This window comes from Balaenoptera borealis, assembly GCF_965194805.1.
Source record: "Balaenoptera borealis genome assembly, chromosome: 5".
NCBI lineage: Eukaryota > Metazoa > Chordata > Mammalia > Artiodactyla > Balaenopteridae > Balaenoptera > Balaenoptera borealis.
In genome coordinates, this window is record NC_138862.1 from 4,468,072 (window position 1) to 4,488,687 (window position 20,616).

Consider the following 20,616-nt stretch of genomic DNA (forward strand, 5'->3'; position numbering starts at 1 on the left):
CCCTAGTAAATAGAAATTAATTTCTCCTAAAAGCAGAATACAACAACAAAAATCTGGTTCACTGAGATTTCGTCACAGTTTCCAGGAAAGAGGAAGAAAGATGTCATTACTGTCGGATCCAAGTCTAAACCTTCCCTTGGCTTAGCCCCTGGCTCCGTGTGAGCGGGCGGGAAAGAGCTCAATGTCTGCTTGTCCTGTAAAATCTGCCAGAATGGGTCATGGGTCACGGCTGACCATGTGGCCTGGATTATTTCTTCCTGCTGGCTGCGTGACCTCAGCATCCTGAGATATTCTGTTCAGTGTCTCAGGAGGAACCAACACTGCTGAGGCCTTGACCTCAGGCTTCCAGCCTCCAGACCTGGGAGAGAATACATTTCTGATATTTAAGCCCACCAGTCTGGGGTACTTTGCCATGGCAGCCCTAGGGCACTAACATAACGTTTCTTTGCTGGGTAGACTTGGCATCAGTACCTGTCTCTCTTCAAGTAAAACTCTGAAGGCATAATCATGTACCGTCACATGCTACAAGGGGAATCAGCAAATGCTAGAAATCAGGTGTCCTCGCCCTTCAGAAGAGCCAGCTTTCCAGGACACCACGGAGGGTGGCCACCACTGCCATGGGCAAGAGGGCTCCTGAAGCTCTGAGGCCAGGCTCTGGGGCTTCAATTCTGATGCCGGTTCCAATGCGTGTGTTTTTCTATATCACCAAGCAATTCACTCAATTCTGATACTGTTTACCAGGACATGGCATCAGGTGTCACAGGGCTATCAGAGGGGGCTCAGCCCTACTCAACAGCTCCCGCCCCATCCTGCTGTCAGCTACAAATTGTCACTTGCCACCTGCCTCCACAAGGATGAAGTCACCCTCCACTGCAGTCGCTGACGGTCGGCTATAGCCCTCATTCTGCCCCCAATAAAACTTAACTCACAACTCTCACGTTGTGCGTTTTTTTTTTTCCCAGTCGACACTGCCCACTTCAGATGCCAATGGCTGGCAGGTACAGGTTGTCACCTGTGCTTCTGGCTATAGATCAATCGGAGGTTCCAATGACCCCCTCCTTGGAGTTGAATAATCTGCTAGAGCGGCTCACAGAGAAACATTTTACTTACTAGACCGCAGGCTTATTATAGAAGGATTTAACTCAAGAACAGCCAGATGGAAAGACCCAGAGGGCAGGCATGGGAGGCGTGGGGAGCTTCCATGCTCCCTGTGAACACCACGCTCCCAAATCTCCACGTGCTCACCAGAAACTCTCCAAACCCGCTTGGGTTTTAAGGAGGCTTCATTACATAGACCTGATTGATTAAATCATTGGCCGTCAGTGACTGAACTCAACTTCCTGCCCCTCTTCCCTTCCCGGAGGCTGGGGGTGGGACTGAAAATTTCAGCCCTCAGGTCACAGGATCGTTTCCCCAGGCAACCGGCTCCCATCTCATTAACATAACACTACGACCTGAAGTCCCTTCATTAACATAACAGAAGACAATGCTCTCTTCACTCCCAAGGGTTTTAGGAGCCCCGTGTCAGGAACTGACACAGACCAAATAATATATTTCTCTTTTTTCCTGCAGTTGTAGGTATTGTGAAATAGTCACCATGACGAGTTAACATCTGCCCTCATACTTACAGTTTTTTCTTGTGATGAGGACTTTTAAGATCTACGTTCTTAGCAACTTTCAAAAATGCGATACAGCGTTATCAGCTCTGAGATGTAACGTACAGCACGGTGACTATAGTTAATATATTTCTTATTATAAATCACAACATCACAGAGCACAAAGCTCTCTCCCCACCCCGAGATGTGTACCTTCCACGGAAGTTCCCAAAGCCACTTCTTTGTGTCCCCAAGGCCTTTGGCCAGATCTGGGGAGACGGGCCCCCTTGCTCTTTCTAGAACGTGCTCTCTGCCTGCAGGGATGGTTGGAGGCCAGCACCAGCACAGGCAGCTTCAGACGCCTATCTTTCTGTCTCCAGCCTTCTGGCCCAAGCTATGCTTACCAGAAAATCCTTTCAAAAGGAAAGCGTGTCTGCTGCATGAAGACGTGGTGAAGCATCCCTCCCTGCCCCGACCCAGCTCTTACCTGAGCACCTGCAGAGTGGAGACCCGGCGAATCACTATCTCTCTCCCTTCCTCCGATTCCCTTTTATAGAAACGGCTCCTCCCCTTGCTTCCTCCTTTTCCAGCAGCAAGAGAAATGAAACTAATGGCCCGCCACAGAAAAGAAACTGAAGACTCAATGCGCTTCCTGGTGACTTACGCAGTTGTCCTCAGACTCCGGGTGACAGTCTGCGTCTGAGTTTCCTGGTGGGCTTGTAAACACACGGGGGGCTGCCCTGCCACCCACACCCGGGATCAGATGCCCGAGACTCTGCTTTGCTAACATGTTCTCAGAGACGTGGGAGTCGGACACCCTTGGAGATCCGGTCACTTAGCACAGCGCTCTCCAGCAGGACTTTCTGAGATTCTCTGTGCTGTCACTCTCTCCCCGTGTTAAGCTCTGAACACGCCAAAAAGGGACGTCCCCAGCTCCCCGCAGTAACCCACTTGTGCAGTGCGTACCCTCTTCCTCGGTTGGTCTCTCTGCTCTCGGAGAGTTCTTGCTGGGAACTCAGTCCTGAGCTAGCCCCACTTTCTGGTCCTAGGTTGGGGTTACTTCACCTGCAATACTGCAGGCATGCACCCCAGGGGGCCCCAAAGGTCTCCCGGCGCCGGTGGCGGCGCTGTGACTAAAGGGGGGTGGATGAGTCAGGCATTCCCATCACCAGAGTGTGGGGAACCCCGAGGAGCCCCCGAGATGCGGGGCTGGCACAGGACGGGGGAAAGCCGGACTCAGTTTCGGCTTCACTCCCGCGATCCTTTCCAAAACAAAAAATAATATTATAAATTAGAAAATAAAACCTGAGCAGTTCTTTGCTCATTCACTTGTCTTGTAGGCAAATTTCCCTTTAAAGAAGAAATTTAGAGGCTAAGAAAATGGTTTTCAAACCCTGGCATTAGGAAGTTACAGGGAGGGTCTCCGGGGTCTGTGTCCTGCGGGATCTATTGCCCGGATCATCCAGAGGCCCTGGGCAGAGGTGAAGGATGGAGGGAGGAACTGGGCAGCCGACTTCACCGCCAATGTCTTGTGTCACAGGGCGGGTGCGTCTGTGCTCCAGGACGGTTACAAGTGAAGGCACCGCACAGAGCGACACCCACCTCCGTGGAGGCAGCGGGAGGACCCCGCACCCCCGGCCAGAGCAGCAACCGCTCGGCACGCCCCTCATCCTGACGTCATCAAAGTGCTGGGCGGGGTCTCGAGCTGCGGGGAGCTTGATGACGATCCCCGGCCAGAGCCCCTCCTCCCTCTCGGCCCACTGACCCTCTGAGGAAGGGCTGGCCTGGGTGCTCTTACAGCCCCGAGCCATCTGGAGCCAGAATGCACCCACCCTCAGCCAGACCTAGCCTTCTGAGTTTGCTTTCTCAGCCGTACAGAGGGGACCATGCAATGTCTCCCTGATTAATGGATTAAGGAGATGGAGGGACCAAGGGGTCTGTGGACAGACAAGAGTCTTAAGTGTGTGTTTGTGCCAGTGGGGCGAAGTAGCAGAGGCCGCTTGGGGGTGGAAACCCCCTGACTCTTCACTGTCTGGGCCCCAACTTCTCCAATCGGGGTGACGATGGTGACCCACCTCAGGGCAGATGCTAGGAGGACAGGCCTGGGGTGGGCAGCGCGATGGAGGGTCCTAGCTGGTGACACACTTTCCTGTCAGGAACGAGCCGTGTTCCTGATTTTGTGGTGCCAGAAGTCCAAGCATCTAGGAAATAGGGATGCTGAGAGCTCAAGAAGTGCCTGCCTTTTCCAGGGCAGAGGCTAGAGGCCCTCCCCTCTCTGTGGGAGGGGCTGCCCTTCCAGGGCCCCCCCCCCAACCCACCGCGGGGAGGGGCAGGTCTGCACACCTGGGAGAGCTCACGGGGGCGGGGAGGGCTTAGGGTCACCTCCCCGGCGTCTGTGTAATGAGGACAGATGTTCAGGGGTGGTTGCCCATCTAAGGCTCGGTTTCCTTGGCAACTTCTGGTTTGTTTTGTTTTCTGGTAATAGACTTTATTTTCTAGAGCAGTTTTAGGTTCCCAGTAAAATTGAGGGGAAGGTACAGAGAGCTCCCCCAGACGCCCTGTCCTCCCCCCATGCACAGCCTACCCCACTGTTGACCACCCCGTACCCGAGGGGCACATTTGTCACAATCCACGACCACACACTGTCACCCGGAGTCCACGGTTTACGTTGGGGTTGCTCTCGGGGTTATACATCCAATGGGTCTGGACAAACGTGTAATGACATGCAGCCACTGTGACAGTCCCCTACAGAGGAGAGTCCTCTGTGGTCCTCCTGATCACCCCTCAGGGGTCTCCGTGCTGCTGCCTTTTCAGCGATGCCCTAATGCTCTCCAGACGCCTCTTCCAGGCCTCCTCCAAGGTGATCCAGAACCTGGAAAGGAGTTCTCTCTGATTGCTTGTCTGTGTCCAAACATCTCCTTTTTGTTAGGACACCAGTCATACTGAATGAGGGTCACCCTGCTTTAACTTATGACACCTACAATGACCCTGTTTCCACATGAGGTCACATTTTGCGGTACTGGTGGTTAGGACTCAACTCATGAATTTGGGGGGAACAGAATCTAGCCCATAATAGGGCCCCAGCCAAGATCCTATCCAGTGGTTTGCAGACCCCTCTGCAAAGAGAGAGGCCCAGGCTCCCTGAGGGGCCGACAGTCACCCCCCACCGCCACGAGGTTGATGTCCCCCCTGGTTGGCAAAGGGGTGCAAGGATGAGGGTTCACATGTGTCCTGGCAGGAGCTTTGGGGGACCTCTGGACTTCTGCTCTCTCTGGCTTCTATGCCTGAGATGGACCCTCCTTCAGCCTGCCTCCGGGCACCCAGAGCTGAGCCTCGGCTGCCCCGCGAGCCGCCTGCTCCACGAGTGAGACCTCAGCGCTGTTGTCAGCCACTGAGATCTGGGTGGCTTGATCCTGCAACGGTGCTGAAATTCAGGGTGCCACGTGCTACCATGTTTTTCAAAGGAGGCCTGCCGATAAAAGTGCTTGAAAATCATTTGTCTATCCCAATCCCTCTATTTATAGATGAGCAACTGGAGGCTCAGAGAAGCACTCTTAAGCTGGTATCAAAGTCTCCTACCATTTCTGGTAGCCAGGCTTGGGAGGGAGGTTAGAATGGGCACTTGGCAATGACTTGAGTTTCTTAACCCCAAGTCCCTGGGTATCTTGGTCCGTAGATCTATGATGTGTCTCCTAGGAAGCCTGGGGTGTACAGTGGCTCTCCCGAGAGCAGACCCTGCTCACCTGTCAGAGATCCTTCTCCCCCACCCTGTTAGACAAGGTCCCACCGGCCACTGGAGTGACACCCCAGCATGGAGGCGGACACGGAATCTCCTCACTATCGCACCGCTGGTGCCCGAGTTAGGCGCACCCAGATTTGTGGAATGAATAAGTTCAGGGACCTGCAGGGGGAGTTCACGAGCTCACCTGGGGTTGACCCAGGAAGGTGGCTAAGCCCTCTGACTGCTGCTTATCCTGAGAGGTGACCGTCCGAAAGGAGGGTGTGCTCGGTGATCGGGGAATAAAGGTTTTCTCTCTGCAGAGCTGTCTGGACCACAGGGGCCAAACAAAGATCCAATCGTAAAATGGCTCCACAGCTGCACAAGCAGTGGCTGCTCCCCCCCCGTCCTGTCCTTTCAAGGTGAAGTCACTGCATCGCCTTGAACAATTCCCATGCATTTCAGCTGTCCGGCTCATTACCTTCACTCTATAAACACTGGCGTAAAAAAGTCTGTGTGACAAGATTTTACACAACTGGCAAATATTTTGGTCGGTTGGTTGACGACAAACCCAAAATACTCATCAAATATTGACAGTTGGATAAGAGTTGTGGTCCATTCGGTATGCATTTGTCTATAAAAAGCACGTTTATTGAGGCCGGGCAACGTTAGCTTGGTCCTTTTGGTATGCAGCCTTCTACCTGGATCTCTGCGGGCCAGCCCGAATACCTGTTCTTCACATTATCTGAGTGGTTGACCTGTGCAAAGGAAAGAAAAGGATTTAATTTATCCATTCATCTAATCAACTAGCTGGTTAGTGTGCCAGCTATGAGCAAAGTCATAAAAAAGAGAATCACTTCCTAGGATGGGATGTGTTACAACCTACTCAGGGTACGTGATTGCCTCTCAATGTGACTCAATATTTGAAGCAACTTGATTCAACACGTGGAAGACTTTCTGCAATGGTTTAAGTGTCCTTTAATCCACGTGCCCAACAGAGTAGCCACTAGCTACATTTGGCTACTGAATACTTGAAATGTGGCTAGTGTGACTGATGAACTGAATTTTAAATTCTATTTAACTTGAATCAATTTAAATGTAATCTGCAAATCTGGCGAGTGGCTGCCATATGGGACGGCACAACTCTCAAGTCTGGTTTTCAATTCTCTGGGAGAAGGACTATATATTTTTTTCAGGGTAATCGGAGTGTTCCTTGCTCAGAAGGAACACTTGTTCCTTGTTCAGATTGATTTGACTTTAAGGCTTTCCATCTTCAATTCTTTCACAGATAATGGAGCACCTTAAACTAATGCTTAAAAAGAATAAGAATGTGCATTCTAAATTTGGAATTCTAGTTTTATATCTCTTTTTAATATAACAGCTTTGCTGAGACAGAATTCACATCCTATAAAATTCACCCATTTAAAGTGTACAACTCAATGGTTTTTAGTATATTCACAAAGACATGCAGCCATCATCACACTCAATTTTAGAACATTTTCATCCCGGGAACAAGAAAGCACATACCCATTCGAATCTACTCACCATCTTCCACAGCCTTTAGGCAGCCCCTAATCTACTTTCTGTCTCTGGATTTTGACTATTCTAGAAATTTTATATAAATGGAATCATACAACATGTGTCCTTTTGTGTTTGGTTTTCTTCACTTAGTGTGTTTTCAAGTTTCGTCCATGTCATAGCATATATCAGTACTCCATTTCTGTATGTGCCTTAATAATATTCCAGTGTGTGTGGATATACCGTACTTTATATATATATTTTAAAATCTATTAATCAGGCATTTGGGTTGTTTCTGCTTTTTTGCTGTTATGAATAATAGCACATTCTTGTACAAGTTTTTGTGTGAACGTATGTTTTCATTCTCTTGGCTATGTATCTATTAGTGGAATTGCTAGGACATATGGTAACTGGTTTTCAGGAAGGGATGTTTAGCAACCACTCACCTTTTCTCTCTGAATTCCTGCAGGAAGTTCAAAGCCTTTTGCTGCAAGAAATACCCAGCTCGACCTGAACCGCATGTTCCTGATCTCTTTACTTCCCAGGGCTTCTATGGCCCTCTTAGCGTCCTCCTTCAGTCTGCGGGGCAAAGGGGGAAGCATGTGAATGTCTCATCTGCAGACTCGGGTATGTGGTGCTAGGACACAGTCTGTCCTAGGACAGGTTTCTAAAGCAGCGCCTGCCCTCCTGGGGTGCAAGGCAGAAGGGAAACGCACACGCTGGCTGAGTGTGTCACATCTCTAGTTACACATAAGGCCACCTCCAGGACTCTTTTAGACTCAGTTTGGGGCACAGAGTTTTAATTCTCGATTCTGAAAAGCCCTGGGTCTTGGGGTTCAGTCTTCCTCATCCCCAGCCAACATAGTTTTTGGTCCTTGCTGCTCTCCTGTCTACTGACCACAAAATAAAGCAGACAGAAGTTGCTGAAAGATGAAAACAAATGTCAAAACTGTCCCTTTCATATTCAGAAAAGTCAGTAGCAAAAAAGAAAAAAAGAAAAAACAAAACCTAAAGAATCCTACCGTTGTAGAAAGGTGCAATTCAGGGCAAAGTAAAGGGAGGTGGGCAGAAAGGAAAAGAAAAAATAAGTTCAGATTTTCCTAAATGGGTTAAATCTGAGTCTTTCAAAGCACATGTCAAAGAACTTCCATCTGGGAAGATGCTCTTTTAAGAATAAGATTTGTGGGCTTCCCTGGTGGCATAGTGGTTGAGAATCTGCCTGCTAATGCAGGGGACATGGGTTCGAGCCCTGGTCTGGGAAGATCCCACATGCCGCGGAGCAACTAGGCCCGTGAGCCACAACTACTGAGCCTGTGCGTCTGGAGCCTGTGCTCCGCAACAAGAGAGGCCGCGATAGTGAGAGGCCCGCACACCGCGATGAAGAGTGGTCCCCGCTCGCCGCGACTGGGGAGAGCCCTCGCACAGAAACGAAGACCCAACACAGCCAAAAATAAATAAATAAATAAATAATAATTAAAAAAAAAAAAAAGAATAAGATCTGAATTCAAACAAATCTGGGAAATGCCATGTTCAGTAGACCCATCTCGGAAATTCACGATGCCAATACGCACTCTGACGTTCTCGGAAGTTAGGCAGTGAAGACGCACACGTTTGCTTAGGAGAGCACACTTGGAGAAGCACTGACCAGGTCATTTTCCCCCTAGTGAAAGCATTGTGTATGTGTGCATGTGTGTGTGCGTGCATGTGTGCGTGTGTGTGTGTGTGTGTGTGTATAAGTCCCACCCTGGGTTTAGCTCTTTGGCCAAGGGTTAGCTTTGCTATTTTACGTATGGTCAGTGGTGGCTTTGTCTTGCTACCTGGAAATATTCCTTAGTTTCTAGGATTTATGTGCTCCACCAGCTTGTCATTTTTCTAGAAATGCAGTCTGTTCATCATGGTTTCCCGTTCCTTTTCCTTGAAGAAGCATCCTGCTCCTTGGAGCTTTGTCCTCTCCTAAATGATGTACTGAGGGACCCTGACAGGCCTGGTGCTCTGCCCTCCCCCCGCTGGCTTCCCTGACTCTCGCCCCTGCTGTGACAAGTCTGTGCGCTCACCTGCTGCTACCATCATCGTGGGTCACCATGAAGAGAAGGGACTTCGAGGGAGCGCTCTGAATAAAATTCGTCATCGGTCCAGAGTTATCTGCCGGGTCAATGCAAATCAGTCTTAGGACCTTCTCTGTCAGCTGACACTCTGGCCCTAGAGGCTGTGCTTCTGCTCTCAGCTTCTGTGCCCTGGGCTCTGAATCCTCTGATTCTAGAACTGTCTCTCGACCATGCAAATGATGCTTTAGCGCTTTCGTAGTAAATGGCCTGTGGGTTCCACGGTGGGGCAATTTGAGGCAAGCAGCATGATCGGATCATAAAGATTCTAGTGATCAGCTTTGAAACCAACCGGCAACGACTTTGGCAACACAGGTGGGCTTTTCTTTGCAGTTAATAAGAAAGCACCGGACCTGGGCATGACCCTCTAAGAGCCGAGCGGCTCCAGGACACTGATGAGAAATATGAGACATACAGACCACACGGGGATGGGTAAGTCCTTGCTAAGAGACCCCTCAATTTCTCACAGGGAGAAAATAAAGGCTCAGCTCAAACCCTGTTATTTACCACTGGGGCTTGTATTTGTAGTTATGATTAACGGCATCGTTCCCGAGTGCATCTGGGCACTTCTAATTGCTCCTCTCCGTTATCTTTATAAAGATTTGTTTCAGATAATTCTCAGTGTTAAATAAAAGCAACTGCAGTCAAGATCCAGAGTCCAGAATGGAGGGGCAGTTGGAGGAGGATGGACACCCTGGGCTCCAGGAATGTGTGTACCACGCCCAGCGCCGTGAACACAGCAGTAATTATGATGACGTTCAGGGCTGGATGCTGATCACATTATTCTACATGTTTGGTTTAAAAAAAGAAAGAGATGTTTTCTCTTTCCCATCATCTGATGAAGGGGCAGAAGGAAAAGACCCAGGACAAGTGTGATCAAAGAAAAGACGTTTTCTAGATAATGCCTTCAAACTTTAATACATGAGCTCAGAGACTACGAGGATTTATGTAAGACAGTTCTAGAAAAAATTTGCTTCCGGCAAATTTTTTGGTAGCCAAAATAAGAATGATTGACGTTTTTGGTTGTGCTTTTTTTTATCCTAATTTATGTGTATAATTCATTTTAGTTTTAAGAGGAAAAGAGTTTCCTTACCTCCTTCGTACATATCAAAATACTGTGTTGCTGTCACTTTCCCAGTCACATCTGGAAATGGGAGAAACAGTTTTTAAAAGAAGGTACGTGGGGACTCAGGGCACATTCTGAAAACAGCGTGTTCCTTGTCTGTCTCTTCCCGGGAAGCATGACCGCCGTGGTCCCACCTGAAGGAAAGGACCGCCTTCCCTGGAGGGGGCCCCACTGATTCGGGTCAGGAAGGCAGGGCTCACACCGGCTGCCCAGGGCACCCCTCCCGCCTGCTTCCGGTTGGATCCACGCCCACGTTCTTTCCCAGTGCACCTGCCTCTTCCCACAAACACCAGGGCAAAGTAAAGGGAGGTGGGCAGAAAGGGCAAGAAGCCCTTTCTGCTGCCCCCTGTAGCTTTTCCTGCAGACCAGGCACATTTTCCTCAGGTTCCTGCAGCCCTCTGTCACTGGGCTATGTGCTCACCTTGCTCATCGGGACAGACACCAAGGGAAACCCTTTCCCTAAACCTGCTACAGTTCTTACTATTGCCATTGGCAACAGTGACAGATGTTTCTTTCTCCAGGCCTAAGAGGAGGCCAGGCTGTGCTTCCCCTGAGGCCCTTTTATCAGACGAAGGTAGGAACTGGTGTCACCTTCTGCTGGGCCACCAGGAATCAGAGCAAACGTGAGGCCCAACTCCAGGGTGTCTGTACCCCCAGGTCTGCTGATCTGGTTTTAGCCCTGACTTCTGCAGGTCCTTCTTTGTTTTTTTAAAATTGGTTTATATTTGATTTCAGTTTTTTGGTAGAACCACAAATCTCTAAAGTGAGGCACTGTAAAAAATAGTTAAATATATACTCTTAAAATGCATTAAAATATAAACCTAGACTAGATCGTGTGCAAAAATCATAAAGAAACCCAAGGTACCACTGAATATCCAATCACAGAGCTTTTAGAGGAGTTTTAAAGAAAACATTTAATAACTTACAGTTGACAATGGCAATATTTATTCCCCTTGCAACATTCCCAGTCTTTTCTCCTATGAGCCTGAAATGTAGATAAGCATCGGTCAAAGAACTCCTTTCTCACCAAGCAGTGAGTAGCCCTCCCTGCCCTGTAAGATCCTCTCTTGGCAAAATCACCGTCCATCCTTTGTCACTTACCATTTCCTTGTAGATACGCACTGGCCTTGACCCAGCTCCCTTGAAAGTCACCCCTACACTCGCTCCACACACATCCATCCCCACACATCTCTACAGCCTGAGTCCCTCAGGGAACCTGGAAACTGCATTTAGTCTTATAATTTATACAAATGGCCAGGGAGAGAAACACCAGTGTTTGTTTAGCACAGGCTCTTTGCAAACATTCTCTCACTGAATCCTCAAGCTCCTCATGGGTGGGCATTCGTTCTCCCACTTTATAAATATGGAGTACAACAACCAGTAGAATGGAATAGGAGCCAGAAAGTCTGGAGACAAACACACACACACACACACACACACACACACACACACACACACACACACACAACCTAGTTACTTTCATAGTCTGATGAAGCTTACTAGACCATGAACAAGGAGATGAGAAGTGGGATGAGAAAGGAGATGGCAAAGTGAAGAGATACTGAAGATGTATACTTGCTGGGCTTCGACAATTGATGAGATGAGAGGAACACAAGAGAAGCGTTGACAAACATGAAGGACACATTCAAACCGGCTGGCTGGAAATAAAATGAGGTACAAGAGGTGGATGAATAAGAGATGGGTCTGACCCAACTCTGGTATCAGCTTCCTTGCGTCCTCTCCCCATCAGTGCTCTGACGGAGGTTTTGCGGACACCTGGAGATGCTTTTATCCAACCACAAAATGTAACCCTGCTTATGTCCTTAAATAAATCCCTTAAACTACCTCACTTAATTTTTACTTTTAAATTGGAGAATATGAAATGCCAGCTTCAAGGGGATTGTGTCCTAAAACCAGGAAGAAGATTGACCTTCCTGGAAATGTGAAATATTACTGAAGATCTTGTCTGTGTGTGTGTGTGTGTGTGTGTGTGTGTGTGTGTGTGTGTGTGTGTGTGTGTGTGTGTGCATCTGTATGAGTGCATGCATCCTCTGTCAAGTTTTAGAATCAATGATACGTTATCTTCATAAAAAGTCAAAGGCATGCAGATTAGAAAAGAAGTGTTATGACTGCCTTTTTTTCTTTTTTCGTAGATGACATGATTGCCTATGTAGAAAATCCAGTGGAGTCTACAACAAAGCTACTAGAACGTTAGCAAGGTTGCAGGATACAAGATCATTATATAAAAGTCAATTGTATTTCTATATACTAGCAACTAACGATTGAAATTTTAAACTTAATTTTTTTTAACTTTTAAATTTTAAATTAAAAAATATATACAATAGCATAAAATATGAGATACTTAGTGATAAATATGGCAAAAGTATCTGCAGATGCATACATTGAATACTACAAACCATTACTGAGACAAATCAGATTTAAATAAATTGAGGTGAGTAAAAGACTCAATATTGCTAAGATGTCAGTTCTCCCCAAATTATCTAGAGATCTAATGCAATCTCAAGAAGAAAAAAAGAAAAAAAAGAAAAAAGCCAGTAGGCTTTTGTGTAGGCATTTATAAGCTGATTCAAAAATTCATATGGAAATAGAATCTAGAATAGTCAAAATAATTTTGAAAAAAAAGAACAAAATTGAAGAAATTATATTATTGAACTTCAAGATTTACTGTAAAGTTATAGTTATCAAAATTACTGCATATAGTGAAGAGACAGACAAACAGATAAATGGAAGAGAACAGACGGTCCAGAATTCGATATACACGTATATGGTCACTTGATTTTTGCCAGTGGTGCAAAAAGAATTCAGTAGAGAAAGACAGTATTATGAAAAATGGTGCTAGAACAATTAAGTAGCCATGTTTTTAAATGACTACAATTCATATTTCACACCATTTGCAAAAATTAACTCAAAGTGGGTATATCATATAAAGTGGAAAACCTAAAACTATCCAACTTCTAGAAGTTTGGAAGAAACTTTGGAGAGCTTTGAAGAAAAATTTTGTGGGTTAGACAAAAAGTTCTTAGATATGACATGAAAAACATGCTCCATAAATGGAAAAAATTGATAAATTAGACTTCATTAAAATTAAGAATTTCTGCTCTTTGATAAATACTGTTAAGAGAAGAAGAACACATGAAACAAGCTGGGAGAATCTATATGAAAATCATATATTTAATAAAGAACTTGAATACAAAACATATAAACCAACCTCAAAATTAATAATAAGAAAACAACCCAATTAAAAATGAACAGATTTGAATAGGCACTTAACAAAGTAAGATATACATACAGCAAGTAAACACATGAAAAGAGGCTCAACATCATTAGTTATTAGAGAAGTGCAAATTAAAACCACAGTCAGATACTGCTGCCTACCTATTAGAATGTCTAAAGTTAGAAAGACTGACCATACCAAGCGCTGGTGAATATAGTGGCAGATAAATTGAAACTCTCATACTCTTATAGGAATGTAAAATGGTACAGCCACTTTGCTTTAAATATTTTACCCCACTTTCTTCTTGCTTGCATGGTTTCTGAAGAAAAGCCTGATGTAATTCCTATCCTGTTCTTTTATAAGTAAAGTGTTTTTTTTGTTTCGTTTTATTTTGTTGTTGGTGGTGGTTTTGCCTCTGGCTACTTTCAAGATTTCCTCTTTGTCTTTAATCTTCTCTAGTTTGAATACAATTTACTTAGGTGTACATTTTGGGGTATTTATCCTGCTTGGTTTTCTCTGAGCTTCCTGGATCTGTGGTTTGGGGTCTGTGGATAATTTTGAAAAGTTCTCAACAATATTACTTCAAATATTTCTGCTTCTTTCTCTCTTCCTTTTTCTGGTATTCTTATTACATGTATTATACCTTTCGTAGTTGTCCCACAGTTCTTGGATATTCTGTTCTTTTTTATTTTTCAGGTTTTTAATTCTTTTTTTTTCTTCCTCTTTTCTCAGTATGGGAGGTATTATTGCCATATCCTTAAGGTCAATGATTCTTTCCTTGGTTGTGTTCAGTCTACTAATGAGCCCATAAAAGGGGTTCTTCATGTCTGTCATGGTGTTTTTAATTTCCACCATTTCTTTTTCATTCTTCCTTAGGGTGTCCATCTGTCTGCTTACATTACTCATTTGTTCTTGTATTCTGTCCACTTTTTCTATTACAGCTCTTAGCATATTAATCATAGCTGTTTTATATTCCTGGTATGCTAATTCCAAACTTTCTGCCATATTTGGGCAAGGTACTGATGCTTTCCCTGTCTCTTCAAACTGTGGTTTTTTACTTTTAGTATGTCTTGTTATTTTTTGTTGAAAGCCAGACATGGTATACTTGGTAAATAGGTCTTTAGTGTGAATGTTATGTTCATGTGGCCGGGAGTTAGGCTCTGTTTACTATTTGCTGTAGGTGTCAGAGGCTAACATTGCTCCTCTCTTTCTTGGGTATCCCTATAGACTCTTTTACATTGGGTTTGAGACTTTCAGTTCTTTTCAGCTGTAATCCCTTGTTATTTTACAGGAGCCCTATTATGTGGTAGTAAGACGTCAGGAATGAGGAAGTGTTCCATAGTCCTGTGATCAGGTCTCAGTCTTTTAGTGAGCCTGTGCCCCTGAGCTGTGGCCTTCACAAGTGGCTTTTTTTTTTTTTTCTTTCACTCCTTAGGGGAGACAGGAAGGCCAGAGGGGCCTGGAGTTGGGTATTTCCTTCTCCCAGGTTGGCTAGTCTTTGGTAAAACCTTCATTGGTTAGACTCTGGTAAAACAGTTTCCCTTGAAGGCAGGCCTGCTAAGAAGAACAGAACACTGTGGACGTATTTCAAAAATGGCTACTTTCCCATTACCACTGCCAGAAGCACGAGGGGATTTTTTTCTTCAGTCTTCCCTCTGAAAGCCTGGTAGGGCTCCTGGAGGAGAAACTCAGGAAGGTGTAGGAGCTCCTCCAGGGCTTGGCCTCCAGGAGTTAATCTCTCAAGCTCATCCAAGCTCAGTCTCCAGCAATTAGTTACTCACCCTTTAAGGGTTCCTACCGGACGCTGGATCCAGCTGAGCTCCCTGCTCCGGGTGATCTGTGATTTGATGAATCTGCCTGTCTCTCCAGTTTTCAGGGTGGTGGTTTGCCCTGTGACCTCAATTCTCTTGTATGTATGCATTTTTAATATACAGCATAATTTGGGGTTTATGTGCTGTGATTCAATCTAAGAATTGCCTCCTTTTAATTGGCATTTTTACAGGCCACTTAATATATGTGAGATATATTTGTTCTTTGTGATACCTTCATAATTGGGTTGTTTTCTGGTTTTGCTGCTTTTCAAATTTTTTAATTTTTGCTTTCACTATATGGTGTGTATTTTCTTTGCTTTGTTAAAGGTTAGGTATTAACTAAAGCATAAGCATATTTTTAAATGTCACCTAAAAAATGAAAAGACAAAATATGGAGAACAGTTTTATAACACAAAAGGGCTAACTACCTTAATACATAAAGAATCTTATAAATCAATTAAAAAAGGCCAGTGATAGGAACAAAAATGGGCAGGAGATATAAACAGTTCACAGAAAATAAATATAGTCATCCCTCCATATCTGCAGGACATTGGCTGCAGGACCTGCCATGGATACCAAAATCCACGGGTGCTCAAGTTCCATAGCCGGCCCTCCGTATCTGTAAGACCTGCACCAGTGGATTCAACCAACCGTGGATCATAAACATAGTATGTGATCCATGGTTGGTTGAATCCGCACATGTGGAGCTTATGGAGAAGGAGGGCCGACTGTACAGCCGTTCTTAGCATGAAAAGACCCTGGATTCACTCACAGCAAGAGCAATAAAACACTAATCTGAAGACTAACTTTCTTCTCTCAGAATGGCAAAAATCAAAATATTAGTCAACATGCCTTGCTGGACAGACTGTGAGGAAACAGTCATTCTCATTGTGTTAATCTGAGTCCTCTGAAAAGCAGATGCCAAAACAGGGTTAAATGCACTAGAATTTTTATTAGGGGAAATATCTATGAGAGAAGATGAGAGGGGTGGGGTTAAGCAGGGCGAGTTGTCAGACCCCAACTCAAGCCTGACCCTAAGGGGAGGAGAGGGAAAAAGCTGGGGCTGGGCATGTCCTAGGCTGCCAGTCAGTCTCAGGAGACTTCGGCAAGGCCATTGGGCATCTTGGAACGCAAGCTGGGCTTCAGCTGAGCCTGTGTGGCCCAGGAATGGGGCTGCCTGGTATCTCAAGGTTCTGATAAGGATTCTCTCCTTGACCAAACTCTACTCAGGCCCCCTCAAGCTCTTTTTAAACTAGACCTGACTTTTGGACTTCTGTTCATCTCTGCATTGTCCAATTTTAGCAAGGACTCTGCTAAGTCAGTTTAAGCAGAAAGCCCCACCTTTGATATTTGATCACCATCCATATTCAATCAGTTTCTTAAGCCTCCTCCGCCCTCCAGGTGGTGTCTGATTGCCCTGTCCCGCCTTCAACAAGAATCTTGTTAACCTGTTTAGCCAGAATCCCCTCAACCCTGATGCTTCCTCTTAGTAATTTTCTATCCACAATCTCCACCCTGCTCCTTGGCTGTAAATTCTTGCCCATGATGTGTCTGGAGTTGAATCCAATCTCTCTCCCCTACAAGACCCCACAGGAGTGGTCCCTACACTTACTGCCCCTTGAATAAAGTCGGCTTGACCATTTGCACGAAGTGTCATGAATATTTTTTCTGTAACAGGTCTCAGTCACTGGCTAGGAGCAGCCAGGGGAAGCCGGGCCTCCAGCAAACTTTCTATGGATTTCACAGTGCAGCAACTGGAACTCTTGGTCAATGAACTACCTGCCACTAGAAACCTGAGAAGCGCATTCTCACGGTCACCACACTCGAACACTGCCAGAGTGAGAGTCATTTAATTCCAGGCCAAAGACTTCAAAATTCAAAGTGGGAGCTATTTATAATTGAGAAATCTGTCCTCAGCCAAACTATCAGTTAATCGTTGGTGGGAATGAATACATTTTAAACATGAAGAATCTTTAAAAATATTACCTCCCCCTGTATCCTTTTCTCAGGATGTTATTGGAAGATGTGCTCCAGCAGAACAAGGGTGGAAACTAAGAAAGTGGAAGGTGCCGTATCCAGGAAACAAGGACTCCAACAACAGAGAGGGAGGCAAAGGTCACCCCCAGAGTGGTGGTGGGGAGGGGTCCCCGAGTGACAGCCGCACAGTAGCTGCAGGGTAACCTGGCTGATTGGAGAGGGACAGAAGCTTCTTCACAGGTGAAGTTGGTAAATATCTGATGTGAGAGATTTATTTTAACCAGAGGAAAGTTTAAGGATTAAACTGATGTAAGTTCATGGAAAACCAAGCGAGCCAACAATAAACGAACAAAACGTAATTATTGTACACAACATGCTTCAGTTGAAGAACCTCTGCTTAGTCCCGTTAGAAAAAAACCAAACTGGAGGGACTTCCCTGGTGGCGCAGTGGTTAAGACTCTGCGCTCCCAATGCAGGGGGCCCGGGTTCGATCCGTGGTTAGGGAACTAGATCCCACATGCACGTTGAAACTAAGAGTTCGCATGCCACAAACTAAGGAGCCCGCCTGCCACAACTAACACCCGGTGCAACCAAATTAATTAATTAAATAAGTATTAAAAAAAAAAAACGAAACTGGAGGCCCCAGCTTGAATATATCCCTAGATGGACCCTCACAGTCACACAACCAAAACTTAAAACTGCCCCGATGTCCCCCAAATGCTGACTCTGACCTTAAACAAAACCTAAGCTTTCTTTATGTCAGCATGACCTTGAAGTTATGAACAAGTCAGCTCATGCAATGCAAAGGCACATAAGTTTCTAGTATCAAATCACACTAGAAAACACTGTACTTACTCAAACTTTATAAGCCGAGCCGTGGCCACGGAGCGCCACGCCGCCTAACCGCCTTCCATTTGGAAATCTTGTTTGCCAGGAGTTGGGTTCTCCCTTGGTAAAATATTCCTATCAAGTAAACTCTCTGAATTTTATTTTCACAGTCATAATCATGTAAATGATGAATTTTGCTCAAACCGTGATGACAGTATAGTAACTTAATCAGGACAATGGTAAGGAAAGAGGACAGGAATTGTGTGATAGTGGAAAAGAGCTGACCTCCCGAGGGGCAAGGCAGCAGATAATACTGAAAACGGGAAACAAGGAAGTTGTAATGTAAACCCGCTGTTTGGAGGTATGGGTGTGAGTGAGTAGGGAGACTCTGCTGACAGATGGAGGGGGCTGTCCCTGGGGGAGGTACATTTGCAGGTGCCCAGGACATGCTGGTTGTAGGGATGAAGCAAATGGCAAAAAACCTCTTGTCTTTCTACATAAACCTGTGTGTGTGTATTTAAGGCCCCACAACGTGGTCTGTGGGATATCAGTTCCCTGACCAGGGCTCAAACCCGGGCCCTCAGCAGTGAAAGCGTGGAGTCCTGACTACTGGACTGCCAGGGAATTCCCAAACCTGTATATTTTATTTGTAAAACAACGAGATCTCTGCAACCCATACTTTCTGTTCCAGGGACCTGTTAGGAGAAAACACAACGCTAAAGCCACAGCAAGTGTCTTGGCATCTGGCCTCATTGATTCCTGTTCCTTTTAATTTGCTTTTGTTTGTGCTTATCCTGTTTTATTCTGCACTGAATTCTGGAAAACATCTAGAATACTGTTTGAAGCAGGCAAGCTACCTTTGGTTCTACACGTTCATATAGAGGGTTAGCTGTTCCTTTAGACTATTGGATTCAAGTTGGTCCACCCGGCAGACCCTGCGTTTGCCAGGGTGGAATCCTGGCTCTGTCACTAACAGCTGTGTGATGAGGGGCAAGTGACTGAACCTCTCTGTGACTCAGTTGCCTTATCTGTATCATGGGAATAATAATGGTACCTACCTCAGACAGAGTTCTATGAAGTTAAAGTATAAGTGAGTTGGTTTGTACCAGGTAAGATGCAGTAGCTCCTATGCCATGGTCGGGAGAAGGTGTCAGGCACTGTGGAGCAGGGCAAATCCCGGGCTCTGGGATCTGAGCTTGAATAATCCCCTTCTGGCGATGTGATTCTGGATGAGTGACCCCCTCCCACTGTCCCCACCCCTCCCAGGTCTTCCCGCCTCTTCCTTGCCAAGGGATCCTGCTCAGTTTTCAATGTACCTCACTGACAATCCCATTCATCAGGACATCACCTCTGAAATTAAACACACACACACACACACACACACACTTACCATATAGCATTTACTATGGACATTTGCAAACTCTGTTTGTTCTCTCCAACTATACCACTGGTTCTTAATGGGGTGAGGGGTAGGATTTTGCCACCTAGGGGACGTGTGACAATGTCTGGGACCTGTGTGGTTGTCACAGCTGGGGGGAGGATGGGTGTTCTCTGGCATCTAGCGGGTGGAGGCCAGGGGTGCTGCTAACCCTGAAATGCCCAGGGCAGCCCCTACCATGCAGGGTGTCCATGGGGTTGAGGCGGAGAACCCTGAACTGTGACGTCAGCTCCTTGGGCAGGAGCCACGTGTTCCATGTCATGGTCCCTCTGCTGAGTGCCTCACCCTCTGGAGTTCATCGGTGGATGAATGTTTATCAATAAACTGTCCGGCGGAGCAAAGGGAGCCTTAGAGACATGATGGACCTGCAGAGTGAAGGGGCTCTTTCTACCTAACTCCCAAATATTGAATGAGGGGATATGCCAGGACTGTGTAAGGTGTACGAAGCTGAATCCGACCCCCTCTCTGAGCGTGCTGCCCGCTCCTTGGGGGAACAAGGGACTGAGAGTGGAGGGGTGGAAATGCAGCAAGTGCCAAGTGCTGTGGGCAACAGCCAACCAACAAAAAAAGGGAAGGTGTGCCTGGTTTTGGTTTGGGGCAAATGGTGGGATAATTGGGAATGACTTCCTACTCAGGGTTAGGAACAGACCACATTTTCTCAAATTTGTAATAATTACTTAATCACCCAAACCATCCTTAAACTCGGTGTTGTGAGTTGCACTGTGTTCCCTCAAATTTCAAATGGTGAAGTCCTAACCCCGAGAACCTCAGAATGTGACCTTATTTGGATATAGACCTTTAAAGAGATGACTGAGTTAAAATGAGGTCTTTAGAGTGACCCTAATCCAAAATGACTGGTGTCCCCTTTAAAAGGGGAAAATTGGATTGAGACACACACACAGAGGGACGGCGCTGTGAAGACACAGGGCAAAGTCGGCATCTACAAGCCAAGGAGGGAGCATGGGACAGACTTTCCCTTGCAGCCTCAGAAGGAACCAGCCCTTGCCCACACCTTGATCTTGACTTCCGGCCTCCAGAACTGAGAGAGAATGAACGTCTTTTGTTTAAAATGCCCTGTCTGTGTACTTTGTTATGGCAGCCCTAGCCATGGAATACACTGGGCTAGGACACTTCCAAGTGCCAGGGTTTATTGGGCTGTCAAGGATAAGGCAGTCGCACAGAACCTGAACCGAGCTACGTAGGGGGTGGGGGCTGCAGGGAGAGACGACACTGGCTTTAACCCGTGAGGGTGAGGATCAAAACCCAGA

At 46.2% G+C, this 20,616-nt stretch overlaps 2 protein-coding genes across 8 annotated transcripts in view; both read right to left on the bottom strand.

The window, feature by feature from the left end:
- MX2 (MX dynamin like GTPase 2) overlaps positions 1 to 3,162 on the bottom strand; it is a 31,752-nt gene extending 28,590 nt beyond the window's left edge. For 2 of the 6 annotated variants that reach the window (XM_082392919.1, XM_082392918.1), the window contains exon 1: positions 2,000 to 2,129. The gene's annotated coding sequence lies outside the window, so the exon portion shown is untranslated. Of the gene's footprint in view, positions 1 to 1,999; positions 2,204 to 2,259 lie in introns of those variants that run through there. The other 4 variants (XM_082392920.1, XM_082392915.1, XM_082392917.1 and 1 more) reach the window with 3 other exon arrangements.
- A 2,780-nt stretch (positions 3,163 to 5,942) lies between these two features.
- Positions 5,943 to 20,616, bottom strand: part of FAM3B (FAM3 metabolism regulating signaling molecule B) — a 55,209-nt gene continuing 40,535 nt past the window's right edge. For both annotated transcript variants that reach the window (XM_082392927.1, XM_082392928.1), the window contains exons 4-8: positions 10,986 to 11,044; positions 10,027 to 10,077; positions 8,886 to 8,973; positions 7,278 to 7,410; positions 5,943 to 6,071 (exon numbers count right to left, since the gene is read on the bottom strand). In XM_082392927.1, coding sequence (XP_082249053.1) covers positions 5,982 to 6,071; positions 7,278 to 7,410; positions 8,886 to 8,973; positions 10,027 to 10,077; positions 10,986 to 11,044 — 421 coding nt within the window. In that variant the 3' untranslated portion in view covers positions 5,943 to 5,981. The remainder of the gene's footprint in view (positions 6,072 to 7,277; positions 7,411 to 8,885; positions 8,974 to 10,026; positions 10,078 to 10,985; positions 11,045 to 20,616) is intronic.